At 40.5% G+C, this 26977-nt stretch overlaps 1 protein-coding gene across 4 annotated transcripts in view; it reads right to left on the minus strand.

Annotated features, from left to right (window-relative positions):
- PATJ (PATJ crumbs cell polarity complex component) overlaps positions 1-26977 on the minus strand; it is a 149296-nt gene that overhangs the window by 11920 nt on the left and 110399 nt on the right. For all 4 annotated transcript variants that reach the window (XM_082053744.1, XM_082053742.1, XM_082053743.1 and 1 more), the window contains 9 exons: positions 25572-25664; positions 22282-22353; positions 21664-21781; positions 20915-21048; positions 7543-7626; positions 5315-5508; positions 3580-3727; positions 2361-2447; positions 162-279 (listed from right to left, as the gene is read on the minus strand). In XM_082053744.1, coding sequence (XP_081909870.1) covers positions 162-279; positions 2361-2447; positions 3580-3727; positions 5315-5508; positions 7543-7626; positions 20915-21048; positions 21664-21781; positions 22282-22353; positions 25572-25664 — 1048 coding nt within the window. The remainder of the gene's footprint in view (positions 1-161; positions 280-2360; positions 2448-3579; positions 3728-5314; positions 5509-7542; positions 7627-20914; positions 21049-21663; positions 21782-22281; positions 22354-25571; positions 25665-26977) is intronic.

Here is a 26977-nt window from a genome sequence, read left to right on the forward strand (position 1 = left end):
TGTCATCTGCTGGAAAGTGTACAGGTCTTAAAATATCAGTGGTGTGTCTTCCAGGAGGCTGAGTAGGAAAAACAGATTCCAGTATTCAGGTTTGCTTTTAAACCAGCACCAATACAAAAGCAAACAACACCTAGCAATTCCAGCAGCTGCCTGAATTGTACCTGAGTTTCTCTGGGACGCATCTGCTGAAGATCTTTTTGTACTGACAAAATTCTGTAAGGTAGAGAGGACCGGAGCAAGCGCAGGGTGGAAGTGGCTGTGGACACTCTGTTGGCTCACCTGAAGTCAAAAATAAATCAGAACCTGTGCGTCAAACCCAAAGGTTAACTTTAAACCAGTTCCTGCAACATCTGGGCACAGCTGTACTCTCTGCCAACCCTTCTGACTTCATTTCCAAAGGGGGAAACCACCAAAAATCTGTTCCTGAGTTGTGGGCACAGCCATATCTCTGTATCCGGCTTTATCTTCAGACTCTGACCCTCGAGGGAACAACATTATCAATTTAGGAAATGTGTTTGAACAGCAGCTTTCACCAAAGGCCAGACCTTAGGCTGCCTTATACAAACCAAAGCTCTGCTCTATACTTCTCCATCCACAGCAGAGCTTTCTCCCTCCAAATGCACCAGGCAGTGAATCAAAAGCTCCAGCAGGATTTATCCCGACTGACCAGGGTGCAGCTGTCAGCGAGGAACCCCAGGCAGAACACAATTTCCACACCTACTTGCCAACTCATGGGTCAGTTCACATAATTTGCAATTTGTGTGAAAGAAATCACTGTCCTGCACTGCAAGGCTTGTATTTCTACTGCTAAAGGTATGCAACGGACCAAGAAAAAAGCCAAGTGAGGACAAAAGTTCTGGATGCTTTTGGCCAGCAGCATCTGAAACATCGCTCGCAGTTGTGCAAATCATTCAAGGTGATTAGCCGTATTATCTGCCAAGATTTTTATAACTCTTGGAACGGTTATGCTGAGAAACATTTAGTCAGTTTTCAAAATCACCAAGTCACTTAAGAGCAGCGAGATGAAGGCTCTCAAATGACTCTGTATTAGGAACAGCAATTAAGATTTCTTCTATTAAAAGAAATCCAGAAATTACTGGGTGCCTGCAAAAGCCTCTTATGCTATGAAGACAGGGGGATGACGTTTGATCTGGTTTTCTGCCTAGACTGATCTTAGATACTATGGCGTTTGCTTCCCTTTCAGCTATGAGTTTTATGTAGTAAAAGGAGGTAGGTTATTTTTAACTGTCACTTTTTGGCTACATTGCTCTTGCTTAGGCTACCTATTGATACAATGACCAAAAGAAAAAGTAATACTCGAGAATGCAGTCTTACTGCAATCAGTACTGTTTCCCTCTGTTATTTCATTTTTTCTTGCCTGCTGCATGCAGTGCAGATGTTTCTCCAAAGATATTTAGTCATCATTTTTAAAGCTGGGCTTAGCCCAGCTGTTCCCACATGGCGACAGGCTCTTCAGCCCTTCCCGACACCTCACCCACGCAGCCAGCTGGATCGCTGCTGGCCTTGAGAAAGTTAAGAAATCGCACCAGGTGACTATGATTTTGGCACCCTTTTTGGGTTGTTCATGCATGACATTGAGGACAAGCCTCTTCCCCACCTCCTTAAAAGCATTCCTGCATTCTCTGGGCAGAGAGGGGGCAAAATACTCCAGATCAACATGAACCATAGCTTGTCTCTATCAGGAATACAGGTAACTTAAATATCATGGCAAAGCAGTCAGTCTCTGGAAGGAAAAATGCATTAAAAAAAGTTTTCTAAGTCATCTTGTTTTTCTCCCTTGCAGTACTCAGACTTTAATACTAATGGTATCAGTGTCTGAGCTGATTCAGGGGTGAGGGGAGAGGGGAAAAGCCCTGCACTGACTGAAAAATGAATTGTTGTCCTCGCCTCAGGTAAAAAGCAAGTGAAGGAGGAAATTGCTCGGTGTTTTCTTTGAGAGCAAAGCAGCTCTCGTGTGGTTCTGCCATAAGATGGGCAAAGATACAGTTCAGTTTCATTAACTCATTTTGATTGACAAAACAGCTGCTGAAAATGCATTCAGCATTTTTTCCACAGGTCTAAACATTTTCTGGGCATCATCATTTGGGAAAGATATTACATATTTTTGGTGTGTCTCAGGAAGCCACTCCTCAAACACAAAATCCATTAGATCTTCTACTTGATCAGCACTTCAGCATGACACTTTGCAGTTCAGCACAGGAAATTATTGCGATAAAATATTTTGTTCCATACCCTCAGCAGTGTCTACGAAAGGACTGAGCCTCACATACACACCTGAGCAGCGTGTCCATGTCCTGCCCCTCTCAGCTCCATTTTATATTTATAAATTTGTCACTAACCTGACTGTTTTGGGATGTTTTCCGTGATGACAGCCATGATCCAGCTCGCAATCTCCCAAGCTCAAGATGCACTAGGCCCTGGGCACACTTGGGAAAAAAAACCAAACGCAATGTACAGCATTTAAGTAGACATATACTATTTCATGCTCTCCTGGAGAGAATTATGTTTATATTCAGTACCACAACTCCATGAAGAAAACCACAAGGAATGCTGAAAACATTAACATTTGTATTTAGACAATAAAAAATTACAGGTCCCTGGATTTAGGTTTATCGTGGTTGCTGAAGTCAGTATGAATCTTCCTACAGGCAAACTGTAGAAGGCCAATTACTCAATAAAAATAAACAAAACCCCCCAACTCTTTAACAGACATTTGCCACAAACAATACTTATGAAAAACACCTCAGAGGAAAAATGCTGTAGAAAAGGGTGAATTAAACACATATGGATCCAACTTAATAATATAGCCGATATCACTGATTTCCAGTCCTTAAATAGGTAAACTTTTGGCCAGGCACCAACCCTGAATGGAAAAAGCAAGGAAATAATTAGCCTCTCCCTTCAAGAATGAAAAAAATCCCATGCAGAAACACTGGTGGCGACAGCAGGGAAAAAGCCCTTGTCTCCAGCTGCGGTTTGAACAGCAGCGTGTCCGCAGCATCGCTGCCACCCGGCCCTCGGTGCCCCGTGCAGGATGGGGGTATTCGGGGGGGCTGACACCTGGCACTCGCAGCCAGGCCAACCCTGCCCTCTCCTCCCACTTGAGCATCCACATGCTTTTTCAAGGAAAAAGGCAATTTCTCCCAGACTGTACAACTTCAGGGTGCAAAATCACTCCTGTAAGACGGAAAACTGTGCAGAAACAGATCTAAGCTGACATTTTATAGGTGCGGGTTAGTACAGCAATGCCATTTGCTTCTGATTTGTATGACTCTCAGGTTTCAAAATGTTTTTCTAATGTATGAAACACACAGTTGCATTTTCAAATAAGTGTCTAAATAGTACGTGTCTTTGTTTTCCCACTTCATATCACCCCACTTCTAAATATACATGGAGAAGTGATTGTACGTGAATCTCCCAAAATTATTGCAGCTGAAATTTCTGTCTCGATAATCAGTTCAAGTTGTCCTGCGTAAGTGCAAACAGCACTTCAGGATAATCACCTTGCATAGTGCCAGTAACTGCAATTCAATATCTTAAAATGTATTATGTACTCACCTTAAGAATAGTGGCAACAGTCTCTTGTGAGGCATTTCTCATATCCTCTCCATTTACAGACAAAATCTGATCTCCTTGAATTAATCTTCCATCTAAGTCTGCAGCTCCTCCTTTAACAATGTCAGAGATAAACACTCCACTTCCATTTCTAACAATGCAAGAAGCATATGGCTAATTACAAAATCCAATATTCTTTGGGAGACCAATTTAGATTACTTGCATTTAAGAGACATTAAAAGAAACCTGTGAGCAGAGGAAGAACTAGTTTTACATCCCATTCAACTGTTTGAGTGTAAAAAATCTCCAAGTTTTAAGACCAAGGCATGTTTTGGTATATTTAATGCTGTCTTTCCCCTTGAATGCTTAGTTCTGACTATATGATCCATAAAGATTCATGAAAAATACCACTTGTATGAATAAAAAGCCAAGGATCGGTGTAAGATGGAGTTAAACTATCTCCTGATGTGCCTGATACAAATTATGCAGCCTCAGATTTTTTCTCAGTATTCCCCCTAAAGGTTCAGCTCAGTTTCTTTTCTAAAAGCCTGGAGGCCCCCAACAGAAGAGCAGGGAGAAGTCTGCAGAAAAGATTTTTTGAGTTCGGACATGACTTATGCAGCAGACAATCCAGCGTTGTGGCTGTTGGCCTGCAGAGAGGTTTGTGAGAGCAGCAGCCCAGGCAGACAGGGAAAATGTATTTATTATATTAAATAAATGTATTTATTTATCTAGTTCCAGCCTCCTCACAGCGTGTCCCCTCCCAGGGGCTGCAGGACCCCTCTGATATCCTTCATTCTGAAGGTCACAACACAACCTAAATTATATCTGAGTATCATTTAAATGGCTTTAGAAATTGGGCTACCTCTAACATGGAAGTCCCCACAAGTGAAGCACTTAGCAACAGGACAGAAAGTTTTGTACAGAAGCAAACGCAGGAGGGCTGGAGGCTGTGATTACCACCTGTAGGATAATTTACATAAGCTAAATTAATTACTCAACCCGCAATCTGCTCACAACACCTGGGTTAAACATTGCCACTCTTGTAAAAAACTGCCGCGGAAACTTCACTGACCATACGCAGTCAGGATAACGACACGATGATTTGTAATTGAGAAAATAAATTTATTTTGGCAATACAGAAGAGCAACCATATGACTCTTAGGCACCAACACTGAGTGAGCGCTCACCAGTGTCATGCTGTAAATCTCTTCTAGCAATGAAAGATTAAATCTATCAGTGCTCTGGTTTCAGTGATCTAATAGCAAGGGTTTAGAAATCCATCAGTAAAAAGTCACATTCTATTAAGCAGCTGTTACCTACCACCGTATCTCAGATAATGTTCTGTATTCACAGAACTGGCATCCACAGTGTTGTACAGACGCTTTGATACCGATCAGAATTTGGGTCTAACTCTGCCTTTTCCACTGACACTGGTCCCCTGGAACCCGAGCAGGAGCCAGATCTAACTCGCAAACCCATTTTCAGAGGCGTATCCTGGTATTTGGAAATAGGAAGGTTTCTCCCCCATTTTGAAATGGGAAAAGACGTGGTTGGGGTGTCCAAACCAGGCTGAAGCCAGCAGCACAGCAAGCTCCCTGTTCCGTGTGTGCCCACTTGGCCAAAAATCCTGTTTCTTTTTCCTTTATTTCATATTCCATTTAATGGCTAAAGTTGTTCATATGCCAAAAAGCAAAATATTTCCCATTTTAAGCGGTCTGATCAGAGATGCTCTTACCGTTTCCCAGCTATGCTGAGCCCTAGTCCTCGGCCTGTTTTCTTTTGTATGTCTACATAGAAAATCTCTAAGTTTTCTTCATCTTTGTAATGTGCTTCATCTCTGTAAACAACCAGCTGCACCTTCTGGGGCGTCTGTCTCAGCGCAGTGATAGCTTCTTCGTGGCTGGCATTCCGCAGATCGATCCCATTCACCTGAAATAATTAGTGTTTTCTTTCCAAACGACACATATAAATGATCTTTTCATCTCACCCTACCCTCGCATGACAGGACAAATTTGTCAAATCGACACCCCTTGGCACTCTGATTTAGTGCTCCCATTTCCAGAGGGCCTGGATCTCCTGCTGAGTGTGAGTTCAGTGCTTTGTGCCACTGCCTGGAGTAAATCACAATAATCAAAACACTTTGGCTTCTAAGTTTTGTGGGTGTTCTTCCCTTCTTTGTAAATGCTGGAACCTCAAACAACAATTCTTTCTCACACCCAAAGTGGGAGATGCTGCTTTGAGCTTCCTGTATCTCTCACTGCTCAGATTCCTTCTTCCCCACTTCACGACACCACCGAGCTGAATGCAGAAGGAATCAGAAACACCAGCAAATGGTGATGGTGAAGCCCAGGCAGGACATTTTAAATGGTTATTTTGCTTTGTTCCAATAGATGGCACACAAGACCGCTCCTGGAGCACTCCACTACATTTCCCTTACGACAGCCTGAAAAGGTTTTAGCATTTTAATAATATCATACAGAACAAGAAGTTCTGACTCAACGATGAAGTATTACAAAAAAAATATTGCAACTTGAAACTCAATTTCCTAATTTTGCTAAGCCTGATTGACAGATGCCCTTTAAGGTGTTTGCCATTATTCTGTTGACAAAATCATCTTTTATTTGTTCAATACCAAAAAATATCAATGCTTAAATATTTTCAAAGTCTCTTTAGGAAGTAGCATGAGCTGTAACTTAAAAATAATACAATGTTAATCCACCTACATAACAAAAGTTTTAAGGCAATGAACATATTTCTCAGTATTTCTAGATATGCAAAGTTATAATCATACTTAATTTTACAATGAGATAATTAAGCCTAATCTATAGTAATTATATTATTTTGTAGTAATTCTGCACCCATTTATTTACATACTGCATCGGTATTCTTTTCTTGACACACGCATCTATGCGTGCTTTATCACACCAATCTGAAACTAATTGAGAGTCATCTTTTTGATTAATTAGTACAGCTTTTAAAAGCTGAAATAATAACAATATTATGGCACACAAACATTAGCACTTTCCTGTTTGGTCAGAGAAGAATTAATTAACCTTGCCGATTTTTATGCCCTAATTATCGTGCTCTGTTAATACACCATTATTTAAAAAACGAAAACAACATTCAGCCTCAACACTAAAAAAAATATTTTCAGTGCAAGAGCTGTAAAGACAACTCCCCAAGTACCCCCGTGCTATTTTTCTAACCCTACACACCAAAGCCTTAATGGCCATGCTGGGAATTTGTCCTGATCTGACAGCGAGAGGCTGCGAGCAGCTGTGCCGAACCCCTGCCTGATGCAAGTTTCATTTGCAGAGCAACACTTTGTGCTTAACCCTTTCCCTCCTTCCTTTTCCACAATTGTCTGCAGGAAAAACACAACATTTATTCCCAGAAATAGTTCTATGTTCAGCAGTTTTACAAGCTGTGGCCTGAAGGAACCGGTAGCTCCCCTGGCAAGTTTTTAGGCAGGGGTGCAGGAGAGGATGTAGGCAGGATGCTGGCGGGGATGCAGGTGGGGATGCAGGTGGATGTTGGCAGGGATGCTGGCGGGATGCAGGCGGGGATGCTGCAGCCCCCTCGCCTGCTCACCCCACATTCACCCAGCTCCACACTTAGTTTGCAGCACAGAGATGCCAAAGGGGCAGCAGTAGTGCAGGCTTCCAAATCAAAGATTAAACAGATGAATAATACTGAGCTATTGGACATGACAGCTGAACTATGTAATTCGAGAACTGCCTTGCTCAATTAAATTTAATATATTCTCAATTTGTACCTTCAGCTTATATAAAGACGTAAGGAAATATGAACTTGTCAGAGCATTCTTAGTGACAGAAAAGAATCTCTAAGTACAGATCCTACTCTATGATCTCTCTTTCCCCTACAAGAAACCTGCACTGTGTTGAATAAAAGCACACAGGACAAAAGATATGAGCACGCACACACACAGAGACGCTCACTTACCTCTAGAATCTGATCGCCAGCCCAAAGCCTGCCATCCCGGGCTGCTGCCCCTTCTTCATAAACTTCATGGATCACTATGGCATCCTGTGGGAAGAAAGTGGGGGGGGTGTGAATCCTCCCTCTCAAACACCCCCAAACTGGCAGCCAGGACCCACTACATGCAGGCCTCGCTCCGCAGGGAGAAGGGACACCTGGAACAGATTCATTCTTTAAAACATATTTTGGGATTAGAATATTATTCTTGTAATCAAAATATAGCTAACTAGTAAAAAGGTAAAAAGGATTTTGTCTTGTCTAGAGCTTCTTGGGCTTCCATCATTTTTATACGTTGGCATCAGCAGTAAGTGAACTCAGTGTGAACTGTTGTATTAATATCATCTACTTTTTATGATATTATTTAAAACCAGATTCTTTGGAGCTATGAATATTTTTAGGGACTTGGCATAGATCTCGGCTTTAAGCAAGAACTGAATGCCTTGTGGTAAATAGCGCTGGTTAAATCTGTAAGAAATGAAATCCAGAAGAAACGAACAATGGCAAATGCTAGTTTATTACTGAGGTTGGAAAATGTAGGCAGTGGCAGATGTAGCTTCAGGGAAGGTTTCAGTGATTTAATCTTATTGCCAGCAATAGATGTCCCCAAAGAAAAAGCATTACAAAGAACATACTGTTCTCTGGCTGGTGCTTTCCCTTTGCATTGTTCTGGTTTATTTCCTTATTTCCTTTTTTTTTTTTTTTTTTTTTTTTAAATCCTGAAACAAATAGGTGAACATACGCTGTGGTGCTCCAGCAGCAATTCTGACAGCTTCCCTGTGCAAAATGTGCTCCTCTCTCAGTGTCACCACCAAACACCCAGAAACGGCTTCACTACAAACTTTAAACTGGTGACATTCAATGAGACACATAAGTATCAGGTAACCAATTCTCAGACACATACACCCTCTAAAAAATGCTTGGATTGTGCAGTTCCTTGAGCAGTTTGATGTCTGAATGCACACATGGCGCATATGAACAGAAAGCAAACTCAGTGCCCTTAAGCTAAATGCTCTGATCAAGACAACATCGAGAGCATTATTCTCTTTCATTCCCACTGCACCTTATTTAATGATGTGGACATGGATCTGCAGCCGCTGTGCTGCTGCTGGAGCACAGCAGCCCTGTCACAAGCCGCCTCTTTGATACGGACACCAGGCACTGAAAAAAGCCTGAAGTATTTTAATCACAAATGGATTACAGCTGATACAAGTGTCCCAGATGGGGAGGAAAAAAAAAATTCAGTCTACATAAATGAAGGCAAAATACTGTGAGCTGTGTACCAAGGTAATTAAGAAAATCTAAAGAATGGTTCGATTTAAAAATGAATTATATATATACCACTGGCAACCGCAGGGTTTTCTCGAAATAACTGAAATGGCTGTTCCCAGTGGAACAGAGTAACACGTGCACAGCCATCTCAGCAGAGCTGCCCAAATCCTCTGCTACATGTCTTAGATCTTCTCTCAGTTGTGGGGTTTTGGTTATTGTGGTTTTTTGTTCAGGGTTTGGTTTTTTTTTATGGTGGGGGGTGTTACATGATCATTTTAAAAATAAAGGTAACTCCAAGCCAACACCAGAGACGTTTGCCTGGGTGAAAGTCAGGAGGGTGACAGTGATGTATATTTTTTCACCTGAGGCTGATCATGGGTAACTTTGAGAAAAAGCTGAGTCTGTGGTTTAGAACTTCCTGTAGCACACTTCACTTTCACTTTTTTAAACACTTTACAAAGGAAGGCATTTAGAATTGGCTAACGAGATACCACAAAATATTGACCAGCTTGCTAAGGCAGCATCATTCAGCTGGGACACACCAGGTCACAGGATGAACATGACGTTTGGTAGAAAAATGGCAACGTGACCATGGAAAAGAAGACAAATCAAACACTTCCAGATTGATTTCATCTGATATTTCCTAACCCCTGAGCAAGGAGCTTTCAATCACATTTCTTTAAGTTTGTTTCCAATCTGTGGTTGCTTTAAAAATGGTCAACAAACTGGAGTTACCAGCTCTTCCCAGTGCTGCACTATGAAGAGTAAAACCACACATACCTAAAGCTCAGCGTCAGGAACCACTGAACGTTATCAGTTTGAACAATCTGCATAGTCTATTTGAAAAGGCAACAATTCAGTATTACCCTGCGGTTCCTGCATGTGGTAGAAGCCAGACCTAGAACTAAAAATACATATGGCATAAAAAGGTACATTCCTGTTTGGTCTGTGCCTACCCTGAAAAAGGAAACATCTCTCTGACCTGCCAAAACACTGTTTTTCTTAACTTTTTTTTTTTTTTTAAGTAGTGTACTTGAATCAGGCTTATCAAATCATTTAAAAACAGAATGAAGCAATGTGTCCAAGATGTACTGTAAAGATTTGTAAACAGTCCCTAAGCATAAATATGAGAGTCTTACCTTCCTTAGCTTATATACTATGATAAACAGACATCTTTCCCCTGATACTTCTGAGATCAGCTCCAAGTACATTTAACTCACGACTAATCTTTTTTGCTGGATCTAGAGGGATCTGGGTCAGACTCTGTTAGTTTTGATCATCCGTGACAAATCACTAAAAGCAAACTATTGATGTTATTGAACATTTTTGATTATATCAATATTTTAAAGAAATTTATGCAGTAATGAGATGTAATTCCTACTCCAGCCATCTAACTAAGCTCTAATCTGTAATGACTCTATTGACATGCTACAGATTTAAGCTACAACACCCCTCTCAGCACATCAGAAAAATTTAGGCTTTATCATGACTAAACCAATACACAGCATTTATTTAAAGGGTATTTTGGTTACTGGACATCTGCAGCTCTTGCTCACGAGCTTCAAATTCATCTGCTTGATATCTCTAGAAGTAAAGGCTTGAACAGTTCAAAAATCAATCAATCGAGAGGAAGGGAAAGTGGAGTCAATGTTCAACTAGAAGTTGTGAATTCACGGTGCCTCTGGACAGATTTTCACTCTCAGCCCTCCCCATTTCCTCTCCCTACTCATTTCATATAGATTATGGCTCTCCATGATATAGCTTGGCAGAGTTGCAAAAACTGTTCGTGCAGAAAAGGGAAATGAAAACACTCTTGTATCAAGAACAGCATTGTTTAAAGAAAGCAGCTGCTCAAAGCACATCCTTCATGAGGTTTACAAAGACATTAAAGAACCTGGAGCTTTAATCTTTGTCTGTTTTGACAAAGAATGCTCCGTTAGCCTGGGAACGTCATATAAGTCAGGAATTAAGGCAAAGCTGAAGATTTCTTGGATGGGACAGAAGGATGCAGAATACAAGCCAGGGAATATAAATAGCATTTTAACAGCTAAATGAAGTCCAGGCTCGCAGGTGTAAACCTTGACTATCCAACCATGAAAACCCTGAAAGACAAAGTCAAGGAAAAGTTGTCTGCTACTGCTGAGGTTGCTGAATATTATTGGCTGAATAATGCTTTTACTGATGGGCCTGTAGCTCAATGAAATGAAGCTGAATGCACTGATACTCCATGCTGCAAGGCTAAAAAAATAAAATCACCTGCAAGCCGGAGTAGTTCCCATACATGGCAAGAACATACATGGATGGTATATGATATGTACCAAATCTGTTAACAAGTGGGAATGGTCACCAAACCTGCCACACACAATATTAAATGGTATTTTGTGAGGTTCAGATTTGAGCTGTGGGACTGCAACACCCCACACGCTCTTGCTTCACCGGCAGGATCCCGCTGGGATTGCAGAGTCTTCCTGAGCATATGAAGGTACACGAGTGACAGTTCTCACACTGACTGACAAGAGGTTTGGGCTGTGGAAGCAAAGGCAGACAAGCAGAAGAGTTCACAGTCTCTTGGTCAACACCGTGAAGATTAATGCTGGTGCAGAGAGAATGAATGCTGAACAACCTTACAGAAATTAACACCCCATCTGAAACCCACTGATGGAAAATACAACCTGTAAAATGTGCACAGCGTGACCTACGTTGCATTTCCTTCTATCTAAGAAAGGGAAGTAGCCCTGAACTCTTGGATAATCTGATCTCAATTCCCGCCCCAGACATGGATATTTTTTCTGTTTGCTTTATAACAACTTCAGAAACCTGCTAGGGGAAGGATATCGACTCAGTCATCAGCAGAGAGCTCACATTAAGAATTAAATTCAGTAAGAGTGACAGCTTAATCCTTATATCTTAAATGTCAAAGAACTCGTATGGCAGAGACCCCAGGCAACAACCACATAGCACCGTCTGGATTGAGCCTCTGGGAAAAAGGTGGTAAGGCCCAAGTCAGCTTCTTCTTCAGGAAAATCACTGACCGAGCAAACCTTAAAAGCCTGCAGGACCATAAACAGTGTTGAGAAAGCCTCATGAGCTGCCTGGCTTTAGGCTTGGACTGCTCACACATTCTCTGCAAGTTTCTAGCACGTGAGCCTGTCTCTCCAGTGTTTCTTCTGTGCAGCTGTTCTTCTGAAGGACAAGCAGCAGCTTTCAACACAGGTGCCCTTTACCACTGAATATCAACCCCAGACTGCAAAATTATTTGCAAATGTTGGGAGCAGAGGATGAGAGAGCAAAAGGACACAAGACATGAAGGAGGCGCAAACACCAAGTACCATGGATATTTTGACGAAGTTGTACTGTGTGATAAGAGGCAGAACAACATGCAAGAGGGGGGTTTCAAAAGAAGTGGAGCAGAGAAATCCCCACATACCTGGCATTGGCTGGATTTGACAAGGAAAAAGGTAAAGAGGCTTCTTGCATAGTATTGAATAGTCCTTATCTACCACAGACCATTCACAAGAAGCTTTTCTTTAACTGAGCTAACATTAACTCCATTTTGAGTTTATCTTCACTGTCCTATTTCAGTCTACAAGACCCAGTCGCTATTTTGATAGGGTCAAAGGCACTTCACAGAAGTGTGGTGAACCACTACACATCAAGGACTGCAACGATCATCAGGACAGAATGACAACAAGTAGGATCCTCGGTTAGAAATGAGTTGTTTGAAAATCCAAGGCCACGTTTTCCAAGATGTGCATTTGAAAATGGTAATTGTTGGACAAAAACATCTGCCAAATAGTCCTGAGAGCAGAAACCAGACCCATAGCTCCAGCTCCAAGGCTCTCTCTGCCACCAGAGCATCACCAGCTAGTTGTTACAGACCAAGGGACATCATGCAGGGAAGAGGTTCCCATCTCCCAGACAGACACTTCTGAGGACGGACAGACAACGATGCTGGAAGTCCAGGTCAAAATAGAGACACCAGATTTTGGGGAACCCATGTGGTTGGGCAGTGCTAGAAAGCAGGACGGGCAAACCGTTGGAATTATGTGAATTTTATGTGTCTGTATCTCAGTTTGGTCTGTAGTTAGGTGAACAAATCTTACCACTAACCCTAATTATGTATTTATTGTAAGAAATGAAGCTTTCTGCATGGGTGAGATTACTTTTCTGAGGAAGTAAAAAAGTAAGCTACCTATAAAAAAAAAACAAAACAACATTCTGGGAAAAGATGTTTCCTGATTTAGTTGACAAGTTCTGTTTTCCTAAGCTAATATTACACATTTCCATCAAATTTCCTACATAGCTACAAATGTTATACTGAATTAGCATTTATTAAAGATAAGAAAGCTACAAGGGTTTTTGCTGACTGCAGGATTACAGGTTTATCTCTTTCCCAGGGCAAGTACAATATCATTAGTTATTTCCTTTTCAACTTTTATATTTTTTTTGTCCAGAGCAGTAAAATTGTCATTTGATTTTTACAGGCTGGTTCACAGATAAAGTAGAAATCAAGCAGCTGCACAGTGTGTTTCGCTGAAGAATTAGCCCCACATAAGAATCTCTCAGTAGTCAAAATAAATCCAGCAGCTGGTTACGTGTGGGCAGAGGAAATGACAACAGTTTTGCTATGATCTATGATTTTCCCTTTACAGATCTAAACAGAATCTAAAAGATAACGGTTCAGCAACAAAGCTGAAGGTCAACTCCAAGCGAATCGCTTGACTTCTTCGAGGGGTTTATCTAATGCATTGTGCTGCTTATACCTCCTTCTAACACCCAAATATTTTGCAATCGCGAGCATTCACAAACCGTTAACAGGCACCCAAAATCCTAAGCCAAACACTACCATAATAAAACAGGCTGTATAATGTAAAAATGCTTTACGTTGCATGATACTGAAAAACTTCTCTACTCCAGGTCAGAACAAAAGGTCTGTTTCCCATTTAAGAACAAGCCCTTGCAAGAGATGGTGTTCACTTGCCAACTTTCATAAAAAAGATTAATCCACAACATCAATATGAATATAATTTTTCATACTAAAATACAGATTTATTTTAAGGAAGTGGATAATATTTGTATTACATTTTATAGGCCCCTATAGTTACATCTGGTCCTTATTTATTTAAATTTTATTCAGCTTGCATAATATTTTTGCTTACAGTTATATTCTCTAAGATCAGAAAAGCTACAACCTGAAAATTCAATGGCACTATTCATTAACATTCCTTCGGTCTGCAGTCATAGACATTTGCAAGCTCTCCTTTGATTCTGAAATAATAAAACTAAGGTAATAAGATGTTTAGTGTAAAAATATATGACTTAAGTCAGAATGATAGAAAGAACTATGTTGCTATGAATCACATGCCAAAGCAAACCAAAGTTTTTCAAAAAGTATACATGCTCATTTTAGAGGGAATAATAAAACACAGAACTACATATTAAAATGTTAACTCTCTCACTCTCATTATTTTATTAAACAAAAAAATATGAAAATTTACAATGTACAGCGCATAACACAGGCTCTAGAGAGTGCACGAGAACCTGGATGCGTGTGACACAGGAAGCCAAAAGCCAGTGGTTTCAACCAGCAGCAAGCAAGATACTCCTGAAGTCCCTTCTGACATGTCCTGCTGCTTTTGTATATTGTTTGCTTAAATTTTATGGTTGATTTACACTCCTGGAAGACTCCAGCTTCTTCAAGCAAGGCACTGCTAGGCGAGCTAGCCGTACAGTCAGCTAAACCCGTGCCAAAGATCCATCAAAGAGATGATTTGCAAAACTTACTACTATAATTCCCATTTGTGATAACTCATGTACAAAGCAGTTTGGTCTTTTCATGCTGTCGTAAGCTAATGTCCTCCTGGAATTATGATGAATCCACCAACTTCATTTTAACATTATCCAACCAAGAGTCAAAGCAATTCCTCACAATTTCAGGCTAACTGCATTTACCACTCTGTCATTAAATCGCCTTCTGTTTTATAAACGTGAGTCATGGTTAAGAAGTGATTGCATTTTTTTCTCTCTCAACCGCAAACTTTTCCTCTACAGTACCCAAGTCATGATTAAAAACTTTGGGCTTCTATTACCATTTTTTCATTCTGTTGCTCCATTCATTGTGCGATAGACTTAACAGCATCTATAGCCCATATATTGCTGAAACCCTCCTGTGGCCAATATCTTGCTTTTCATTTGTACTGACTAACCAGGTAAGTATATTCCACTACCACAGTTTCAGCCTTAGCTGCTCTTGATCACTGTCTACAAAGGTGCTCAGACCTCAGCTGTCTATAACTGATGAAGTCACTTTTGCCTGAATCCAAATAGACCGGAGGTGGGAGGGAGGGAAGAAAACTCAACCAAGGGAGAACCAGCTCATTTAGTAACAAAAACTCTCATCAGTCCCCATGTTTAAGTAAGTCCTTGTTGGTGACGGCAGCACGGCACAAAACAGAGATATCAGCCTTGGCTTCGGCATTAGTACCAGCCTGCTCTAATTACGGTAATTAGCCCTCGCAGCTCCAGGGGCAAACATCGGGTCTGAAACAGCTGCAATTTAAAGTCACAGTTTTCTTGATTATTCCCTTGCCCTTCCTTAACAGATGGGGTCCGACTCACCTGGGCTGACAGAATGAATCTCAATATTCTTCTGTCAAACGGCAGGCCCACCATCGAAGCTCCCCCTGCTCCGCTGTGAGCCAGAAAAGCTTCTGGGCTGACCAAAGAGATTAGAAAAGCTTTTTCCTCTCTGACCCTGGCATTACCAGCTCTCACACCAACCAGTGTTAGCTGAGTGCAGACATATTCTGTTACCTTTTGGAGCACTGCTAAAGTGATCCCGTTCCCTGGCTTTGTGGATCACTTTATTTTACAGATGGAGTACCTTAAAGTTTGTTAATTGCCTTAAAAAATGCTTTTTATTAAAGTCAGCTGAAAGCAAAAGTAAAAAAAAAAACCCAAACAAATTACCAAATTCAGAAGTAGACAACTCAATATTAAATTCTCCATGAGAAGTTTGCTGTCATTTTTCAATAAAAAAGACACAGGATAAAGTATGCTGCTTTTCTTTCTATGTAAGGTTCAGATAATGATCCCTCTCCTGCATTTTTTTTTCTTTTGTATCGCAGGTGCTTCTTCAGTACTGAACTGTGATTTCAAGTCTCGGCTGAGCCTCTGTGCTCCCCTCCAAGGGTTTTCCAGCTCTGCCTGGAGGGAACATCCCTGTACCAGCCTTGAAACTGCTGAATCCCCTCCGGCATGTCTGAGTGTCTTAATCACCCAGGCAGCAAATACAGAGTCAATAACTACAAGTAATCAACTCAACCATTACTAAATTATTCAGCTGGAAGCAAAACAGTGCTCCCTCCCTCCTGCTAAGAAAATGTTTGTATCTTAGAGCAATGCTTTTTCCATGGACTGCCAAGAATAAAATCCCTGTAAATTGACAATGCTGTTTTAGAGAAAATGGTTCATTCCAAGTTTCTAACTGGACAAGACACCACTTTGGCGCTATAATGGTGTTTGTATGATTTAACCCCCCATGCCATCGGGAGGAGTACCAAGATATCTTTTTTGAACAATGCCTTGATGCCCTCTTCTCAGATAATTTAAGAAGAAAAGCTCACAGAAACCTTCTGGCCGAACAGTTCAAAAGGAAAAAGTCCATTAGTCCAAAGCTAAAGTATTTGCCTTGAATCAATTTATGCAGAATCATAGAATGGTTTGTGTTGAAGGGACCTTCCCAGCTCCCCCAGTGCCACCCCTGCCATGAGCAGGGACATCTTCACCAGCTCAGGTTGCTCAGAGCCCCATCCAGCTTGGCCTGGGATGTCTCCAGGGATGGTTCATCCACCACCTCTCTGGACAACCTGGGACACGCTCTCACCACCCTCAGAGGCAACAATTTCTTCCTCATGCCTGGTTTGAATCTCCCCTCCGTTAGTTTAAAACCATCAACCCTTGTCCTGTTGCAACAGCCCCTGCTCAAAAATCTGTCCCCATTTTTCTTATGGGCCCCTTTTAAGTAGGGAAAGGCTGCAATAAGGTCTCCCCGGAGCTTCTCTTCTCCAGGCTGAACACCCCAACTCTCTCAGCCTGTCCTCCCAGCAGAGCTGTTCCAGGCCTCTGAATGTCATGAACCAAAAGGGGAACAGTTGAGGAACTTTTCCTAAATTTATGGTGAACACCTGGACGATCAAGTGCTGCCAGTCCTGTATACTGCAGGGACAGTTACTCATCCTGGCCCCACATAGCCCCAGCTGGCCAAGCCAGGGCTGGATCACTGCTGTGAACACCCCAGTCCGAGAGCTGAGCTCCATGCGTCACTGAGAACCACTGCATCTCCGGGCTCGGATCTGGCAGCCCAGGCACCAGTGTCTGCCCAGTGCTGGGGTCGGCGGCGCCTGCAGCTCCCGGAGCTGCATCCCAGCACAAACAGGGCTGAGCATCCCCAAATACCGGTGCCCTGCGGCTGAAGAGGCTCAGGCGCCCAGGGAGCAGCGACAGCTGCCGAGTGACAATGACATCCCTGTCAGGTTTATGGCTGCTATTAGTGGTGGAGCTGACAAGTTTTTATATACAATTCAGCAAGCGGGGGGATGAGAGGGCAGGACGGTGTCCTGGGGAGCAGAGTGAGAGCCTCAAACCTCATTTTGGGATGTTTCTGAAAAGACTTTTTTTAAAAAAATAAAAAATCTCACTCCGAGGTTACTTTTACAAGTTTGATTGGACTACAACCAAACCAAAAAAATCTTCTTACAAATTTAAGCCCTGTACTCCAGCCAGCTCCACTCTGCAGTTTAATTGCTTTAGAGCAGAGGCCATGTGTTGTGTTCACTCAGGGGTATGGGGGAAGGTGAAATGAAAGATAGTGAAAATCAAAATAAAAATTGACTCTTAGAATTGAATGAAATAGGACTGCTTAAGGCTATAGCAGCCTAAAGATGAACGACATGAAGACAACTCTCAAGGTCAACCTTTCCTTCCTCATGCCTCTTCTACAAGCTCGTCTTTCCAGTTGACGTGCTCCTGCTCCCCTAAGCACACAGCCACAGCCCTTGCTTATAGTACACGCAACTTGAAAGGTTTTGCAAGTTTAATGGGATGGTCATCTTCTCAACAAAAAACATTTCAGAGGGGTTAAGGCATCACTTTCCAACCTCCTGAACAAATTAACCTCCCTGCTCATAGGTTGTATTTTTCAAGTCGCTAGCTGGTGATTTCTGATGAGATTCCTAAGGTTACGACTCAAAAGTTGCACTCTATATTTCACTTTGAGGCACTGCGTCCCTTTAGCGAGATGCCAGATTTATTACTCCGAAAGCTGGGACTGTACATCATGTGTTTAAAAAAGATATAAAATATTCTGAGTGAACTTTTCCCATCACACTTGAGCTGTTGTTGTGCACCAGTGTCGACTACTAGAACTCAAATATTTTTAGATCAAGTGAATTTTAATACCATATAAATGAGGCCTTTATACTCTTGCCATAGTCCCTTTAGATTTGATAAGTTCTAGCCAGGAACAGCCTCCCTCGATTCCCCATACCAATAAATGACTTCTGCAATCTCAGGAACTGGGATCATTTCATAGGCACTTACACACCCGCGCAGGTACAAAATAAAGATACCGCAGTAGAAAAGGGAGGAAGAAACTGGGTGTTCACGTCTAGTTTTCTCAGAGGACAAAAAGGGAAAAATCTCTGCAGCTGTTTGTGGCTCTGGCAGATTCACTCCTAATCTGTCACCTTTTCTTGTCCCTGGCGGAGCACATTTCCATGGTCCCATCAGGGCATCTCCCGTCTATCGTCTGTGTGAGCCATCTGAACTACACGATCACAGAGGACGACATCCCTGCTTTGTGCTTGCAGAGATGTCTATGGACAGTGCTGTTCCCATTCCTTTTGGCTTTGATCTGACAATTCCCACTTCAAAAATCGCTAAAAAAACACCCCTTGAATTGCTGAAGCCAATTATAGCTTCATTTTAATTCCTCTGCAATGCAGAAAACAGTGGGACTTGGATACACAATTTCTGCCACACGAGACCTTTGGAAATTATGAACTTCTATGGCACATAAGTATAACACATCTATAAGCAGTGAAGCTGTAAGTCAACTTATTTTGCCTTTTTAAGAAATATAAAAGATGTCTGTCTATAACCCCAGTTAAAAACAAATGATGCAGAGCACGACAAGACACATCACTCAGCTCCATGTACCTGACTTTGTTATATTTCCTCTCTAGTCCACAAAAGCAGAGATGGAAACTTTCCTACAGTCCCAAGTAGTATTTTATTTTACCCCTCCTTCATTTTGTTATGTGAACTTCATTTAAACTCTTGAACAAAAGAATTTTTTGCCTTCATGACAAAAAAGGAAAGAATCCCGGAGAGGGTCTCTGCACATGGTAAATGATCAGATTAGATGGTGGTTTCACAAAAGCAACTTGTTTCCTGTGAAACAACATTGCTTGCCTTTGAATGAGCAAATTCAGAAATATGAAAAAAAAGAGAGACTCATTTTGATAAGTCCTGTAATGCGAGGATGAGAAATGTCGGAAGTCGGACCTCCCTTCCATCCTGAATCTCAGTGCCTGCACTCAAGTGTGTAAGTTTTCAAAATAAATTCCTAGGAGGACATTTTAATGAATAAACTAATGAAAGCATAATACTTAACCAAAACCATTTACTCAATTTAAAGAATAAAATCCTTTGCATTTTTCTCATCTGCTCTGTAAAGCAGATATTTACAATTTTCATTTATTTATATTGAAATCTCATGAAAGACATGTACCAGATCGTGTCTGACAGAGTGCCACGTACTATTTCCAAATTCCAGTCAAATGAAAAAGCAGAGAGATGACTAATACTGAACGACTTATTTGAATTTACTCAACACTAAGGAGCTTGACAAAAAAGGGACGGGGTACAAATCAGCGCTTGGCTCGACAGAGTGAAAACCATATAGGCTGATTTAAGCCTTCAACATAAGTCAGATCTATCTCCATGTGAAACAGAGCAATTCATCCAAATGCTACAGAATACGAGACTTGGATAAAAGGGACCAAAAGTTTCAGCTTTAATACTGTAAAAGATACAGCCTACACTTTGCAAAACAAAACTTGTTTTTCCTTGCAACTTCCACTCTTTTTTTTTCTTTTTTTTTTCTTGATCTGGAAGAGGATTACTACATTACAAGCATCTGTAGCTGTGGATACTCCCAGCACTTGATTGCTTAATGATATTTTTGAGAACAATTGCATGTAAGAGAGCAGCTCTATTGCCTGAAGTGTCCCTGAAGCAGGGGATTCAGGAGAAGCCAGTAAAGACACCTCTGCAGCAGACTTGTTTACTGAAAGAACTGAATTTGACATTTAAAATAAACAATCTAACATTCTGTTATACTGTAACATAGCATTTCTTAAAAGGAAAGCGGAGTGGAAACACCAACAGCTGAGGCAGAGAAGGGTTTAGTGTAACTAACTTGCTGAGTTTACACTTGAACCGATACATTTTAATTTAGCTGAAGATAGTTTCTTAAAAAACAGCATAGCCAAGAGCAAGATTAAGCAAAAAGACAGAAAACAATAAAGGATTACCTTTGGTTTACCTCTGTTCAGCAAGTGCTTTTGCTGGCAGGGAGATAAATCACAGTTTGTCTAAACAGCTACTAAGCATTTAGACTCTCAGGATGGAGGTGCTAACCTTGCTGAAGCAGCTTTACCTCCGTGACATTAACTTCTAGTTCAACCATAGTATTAACTTACCTGTTGGAAACTTGACTCACAATGGTTAAAAAGGAATACCTATTTGTAAACTCTGACCATAGCAGAAAGCGTTACTGAAACGCCGACCTTTCCATTTAAACAGGAACAGAAAACAACCGATCCAATACAAAGCAAAATTACCAACGTGCTATTGGAGATTGTAGTAGCTGTTTTCTCCTCATGTACTGAACAATTCCTTAGAGCAATTACAGATTAATGGCATCATTAGTTTCTATGTTTTCTTTGCCTTTGTCTCCTATTCTTTAGCAGAGACAGTAAATATTGGTTTAACATGAACTCACCAGTGGGGTGTCTTTCCCCCCAACGATGCTGAGGCCCAGGCCTGACCGACCCTTAGATATCTCTATAGTCGTCTCCTGCCCTGGAACTATAGGACATGTAGCTGGATCCACAGGCAATGAGGGTGGAAAGACACCTAAGAACATGAAAAAGCAAATAAATAAGCCACACTATTCAACAAGAAAATACGAACAATGAAAGAAATTGTATGAGAGCAACTAATTAAGCCCCCATATTTTGCTCTTCACATTCACAAATTTAAATTTAATTAGAAGACTACTCTGAGTCATTTCCAAAGTCTCTAAATCAGAACAACTCCAGAGTTCTGGGATTAAATGTTCCGAGTAAATGTCTAGGAGGACATTTAATACAGTTATAACCTGTACAATTCAGATCATCACAGCAAGGTGTATTCCATTCAGGACAGATAAAGCCACATTCCAGCACCATGGAATGGACAGAATGTCCCAGGCTGGTTGCCTTTCGTTCTGTTTTTATTTTAATTAAAACAAGGAACAATGCCTTTGTACGTAAAAGTCAAGTAAAACAAGCAATGACATCTTCAAGCTCTCAAAAACTACAAAATGAGAGAAAAATACAAACACCTCATAAAATAAAATAGGTCACTGAATACTCAAAGGGGAAAATCTCTGCAAAAGTTATCTGGAAAAACAAAAAGAAAAAAAACCAACATCCTGGGTTTGGGTACTAAATATACATTATATTTCTGGAAAAAATAACTAGTTCATACTATGGCTGGTGACTTCTGCCTCTGGAGAAAGATACGTCGGTGCTGGCACCAAGGGTATCTCCTGTAGGTTGCCTGGTACTTTTGCTGAAGATTTGGATTGTTTGATCTGGTTGAGGACCTAAAAGCAAAGCAGAAGTACAAGAGATTAATCACAGAAAGGCCTGTTCTGTGGGCATCATCATTAGTTGTTGATTATCGTACCTTACTAAATCCACTAAGGGGAACAAGCATAAGAACAGATGAACTGAAAACATTCTCTTCATAAATAAATGGAAAATTGGGATGACTAGGTAAGTGTGATTCCAGAAATGTTAATGTAGGACATAGGGACAGGACTTCACTTTTCTCACTTGTGCCTCACATACAAAAAGAACATGTGGTAGGTTTTGTTTTGTTGGTTTTTTTTTTTTACTTTTCAACAGCAGAGAAATCCTTGTCGTTAGCCTGTGTGACTATTTCCACATACATAAAGAGAAGCAAGACATTTTTTAAAGTTTTCCCACAATAAAATTATGTAAATGTCTCCCCAGTTAACCCTTTCCCCCCATAAATCACTCACTCTTCAACTAGATCAAACCCCCAGAACTCCTCTTTATTGGTTAACATAAACACACACACATTTTCTGGGAGCTGCTCCACGATTTCCTGCTGATCTGCCACCACTGGTTTCTCAGCTTTACATTTCACAACCTAAAAAGTAAAAAAAAAACAACAAAAGAGAGGTTAGAGGGTCCTCCCCTTGTGAGTTCTTAGCCCAACTTAGGCCACTTTGATCACAGTTATTAGTTATCTTACCCCATGCTAAAAAAACGTGGTAAATAACCTAGTTTTCGGAAAAAGCTGAGTACCAGCTTCAAAAGACAACACAAATATACTGCATCTCAAAAGAATTTCTAATTAAGATGACAACTCATAATTTTTTAAAAAATACATAAATAAAATTTTAGGTAACCGAGTTTCAAAATACTGCCTTAGTTTCTTGAAGTTTTATTATGTTACATCACACCAAGCCCCACAGTCTTTTTTTTTCCCCCTGCACTTTTTCCCAGCTTGCTGTATCTGCAGAACTGTAACTATTATCCAAACGGATAACAAGTAAAAAGGATAAAGTGGTGATCTCACTGTATTATCAGAGGTGTCAGGGGAGAAATGGGAAGACTGCTCCGTCATTTTATGAGAGATCGTCTTAATAAGCAATGAAAAAAATATTTCACACTTCCCTTTTTCATTCTGATATGTGACTAAAATCTGAAACTTCATCTTGCACATCAAGTAAGCGCCAAGCATCATCTCGAAATCTCTTTAACCTTCTTCATTTAACTCAGACTATGTTAGAGGGTGTCTGGACAAAACATAAAGATTTCCAGCCCCCCAAGCACTTAATTGTACAGTCAGCATTTGTCATTGTGGTCTGACCAGTTTAATCTAATTCAATTCCCTCAAGTGCATCCAAAAGCATTTTTATGAAGCCCCTTCTCTTTGTCACTGTTTAAAGGACAAGTTTTCTGCTTGTGGCAAGGGCAAATTATTGTTCCAACTTCAGAACTTTTAAGGAAAATGAATCCGTTCTCAAATCCCAAACAAGAGTTTAATTATCCCACCTACAGGACACTAATTACCTACGGATCCTGCCAGGGCAGCCATGGTGCTGCTCAAGCTGTTTTCACCTTTGTGAAGTTAAAGTTTCGAGAGCATCTCAAAGCCCCCATATATCAATTTGTTTCCAAGGACACCTTATAGAAAGCAAGATATTTCAGGAGTCCTCAGCACACCACCCCCTTCTCTCAGGCCACCTCACACCTCAGCTGAAGAGCACGAAGAGCTTGCCCAACACTTCCCTTGGCTCCAGTTCAGAAATAAAGTTGTTTTCTTTCCCCGCTTCTTATAATCCTAGTCTGCAATGATGTCCGTTAAATAACTTTATACTTTTTAAAGTGATGAAGTGACAACAAGAAGTATCTTGGGAGAGACTGACAAATTCACCAGCAACAAATGAATGGAGAATGATTTTATTTTTTTTTTCAAGTAGAGCTGTCACCCAGTGAGACATCCTGCCTGTGCTTTGAGCTGTGCATACCTGCGGAAGTTGGTTGCTGATAAACACATACTTTTTATTTACTCAGTGAACTTATCTTACTTGTTGACTTTTACATTCCTGATTTTTCATGACATATGACTGAGAATTTCAACAACCACGGTGAAGCAGAATTGGGCTGCAGTCGCAACCATGATGCTATTTTTCTTTCCCATTGTCCGAAGCGAGTTAAGTATGACAGTGATGTTCTCTTTGCCCAGAGGTGTTCAACAAATCCACACCTTTGTCTTCTTTTACCTTTCTGGACAACTCTTATGACCAACGCCTTATCTTTTCTTATCTTTCTTATCTTATATATATTTTTTAAAAATTTTATTTTTTAAATACTGTAACCTATGCCCTTTGGCTCCACAGTTCCCTTCCTTCTTGCTTCAAGTTTGAAAAGAAGCTGCCCACAGATTCTGGGTTCCTTGTTGATCCAGTGACATCTTCCCTCCACACCTATCTTGGATTGCTGCAAATTTTTTTTTTCCATTAAATTGATGCTTCCTCCAACACCTTTCAAAAAGCTGCACAGCACAACATCCTACACCAAGAGTTCATTTCTGTACACTACGTTTTATATATTTTTATCCACTTGAATCTTTGAGCAATTTTTCATATTGCCTTGTAATCCCTCAAAAGTTTCTTGCCAAGTTGAGCAAGAACAGCAATAATCCCAGATGAATTACAACTGTAAATACATACAATAAAACTCTGATTCATTTATATTCCAGCGCATCAAAGGAGGATTCTGCACAGGGCTACCCAATACAAATAATTCAAATTTTTTGTAATCCATTAGGAACACAAACCAACCCATTTTACATGGGTGGTTAATTCTGACGTTTGAACAGCACATGACACTTCCTAAGTCTTGGAGTTCATAGACTCTTTAATTAAATATTTACTAGCTATAGGACATTACGTACATTCAATTCATATTTGCAAAACCCAGGATGCGCTTTGCAAAAGACATGATGGAGCATGAAGAAGACATCTAAGAAAACAAACCCAGAGATGTGAGGTTTCTGTAGCTGAGGGCAGCAGAACGAACTGTGCACGCACCGCCAGTCTCAGCCAACACACTCCTGGGAAAAGGAGGGGGCTGCTGGACAAAAAAAACTGTCTCAGCAAATTTTCTGTACCTTCAGGTTAGTCACTTTGCAGCATGTTTGGTAGTTTTCCATTTTAAACTTTTAACAGAGAGTCCAAAAAAGGGATTAGAGCTGTGCCCTGAAGGATTTTCAGATTTCTGATAATGCACAACCCTGACATATTAAACAACAGAAAACTCCATCTGTATCAATGAGAAGTTCGGTATTTATTACCCTGCATGCTGACAGTACCACATTAAACCAGAAGGATATGGGCTTGATGTAGAAATTACTGAGAGTAACTCTATAGCTGTGTTATTCAAGAGGCAAGACTAGATTATGATAATAGACATTTTGGCCTTAGAATTTATGAAGCTATGAATATAAATACGAATATGATTTACAGACCATGCTTTTTTCTGAAGTTTGTCATATATGGATGGCAAGAGTAGAAACTCAATCCCTCTCACCGAGAAAGAGCTCAGGAGAAGGCCAAAATGCTACATAAAAATCTCTTATCTCAATATTTTAACAAATTACACTGACTGGTTAGGTTACAGAAACAGTCTATATAGGTAAAGCTAAAAGCTTGATTCTCCTCTTACACGTACTGGATAATATTTGACAAAAATGTCCTGTGATACTCCAACACAAAGGCAGATAGAAAACAAATCAAGGCAATGAGCCTGTATTTCCTAAGCTCTGATCACCATTAAATATTGCTTTAAGACACTTACAGCTTTGTTGGATTCCTCGTCAGTCAGGCTTTTTATGACAACTTCCAAACTCGGATCTTCTTCGCCACTTGCAGGTTCAGTGCCACCATGATCCTGGTAGAAATGATTGATTAACAGTTTTTAAACAGGACTCTGACCTCAACCACCACTTGAGCAGGTAAAGCACCTCTGCATTCGTGCAAAGGCTCGCTCTGTTCAGCATCACAAAATACCTCAATTCTGTGGCTTTCTGATGAATGAAACTTTTTACAAAAGGATATTTTACAGTAATTAACATATAATACACTTTGCTTCTGGTGGCTTGCCCACAGTATTACAGTGCAATGTAGTATTACCCTGTCCTGCACTCCACGCAAAGGAGCAAGACCCTGTTTTAAGGCATATTTACAGTTTCTCGCTTTCCATATTAAAATACCTTAAGATAAAGAGATAAGATAACGAAAATGAACACAATAGTACATGGTAACTATGGCACCCTGATATTCTGTTACACTAGCCAGGCTGTTCAATATGATCTGACCAGTTTCATGTACAGCGTACGTAACACACAATGTTAAGTATTTATTTGGTATTTCAAGATATAAAGCACAGTCAGTTTTGTTTTGCTTCATTTAAAGAGAGGAACAGCTGGCAAAGGAAAGCAATGTAAATACAACAAGGGTATCTTTGGGTTATATTTATTTTATGGAATAAAAACATACTAGCTAGAAGTAAAAACCTGCATTTACTTATAAAAAAACCACAACGTAAATAGTCAGAGCTTGTCATTAATGCATGAAACTCAACCCACAAGCATCTACCTCTGCTGGCAGAGTCTAATTACAGTCATTTGTCCACAGCACAGAATGTGCCTAAACAAAGCGTCCTGGTTCATCCCAAATGCACAAATATTAAATAAAGCTGGGAACAAACGCAGGTATTAAAGAGTCAACAAAAATAAAATGAACTTGGGTTCTGTAAATTGTAGAGTAATTTGCAATCCACCAGCTGCACCTGGAACATGCTGCTTTTGTGGGGGAGGGAATGGAAAACCAACGCACTGTCCAAAAATTAGTCAGATCCAAACAAAAACTGAGCAGCTCTTGCACCGTTCAGCACTACCCCAGTATGGAAGGGTAATATAACCTGGAAAGTGATAGCAAGCATGCAAACAGGAGATTCATCCAACGTTACCTGGGTGCTTATTGAAATACCAGGAGTTCAGTGCACATGAATTTATCAATTTAAGGCAAGACCAAGCCCCAATTGAATTATAAAACATCTTTTGCTTTATTAGCTCAAATAGAAATAGAATTAAAAAGCAACAGCAAGGCTAACTATGTACTTTATCTAGAAAATTTAGTTACACCATATCGAGATGTCAAAATGATAACAACGTGGTGACACCACATGGATTCATGTTACAT

Source organism: Streptopelia decaocto, assembly GCF_964273445.1.
Source record: "Streptopelia decaocto genome assembly, chromosome: 5".
NCBI classification, from domain to species: Eukaryota; Metazoa; Chordata; class Aves; order Columbiformes; family Columbidae; genus Streptopelia; species Streptopelia decaocto.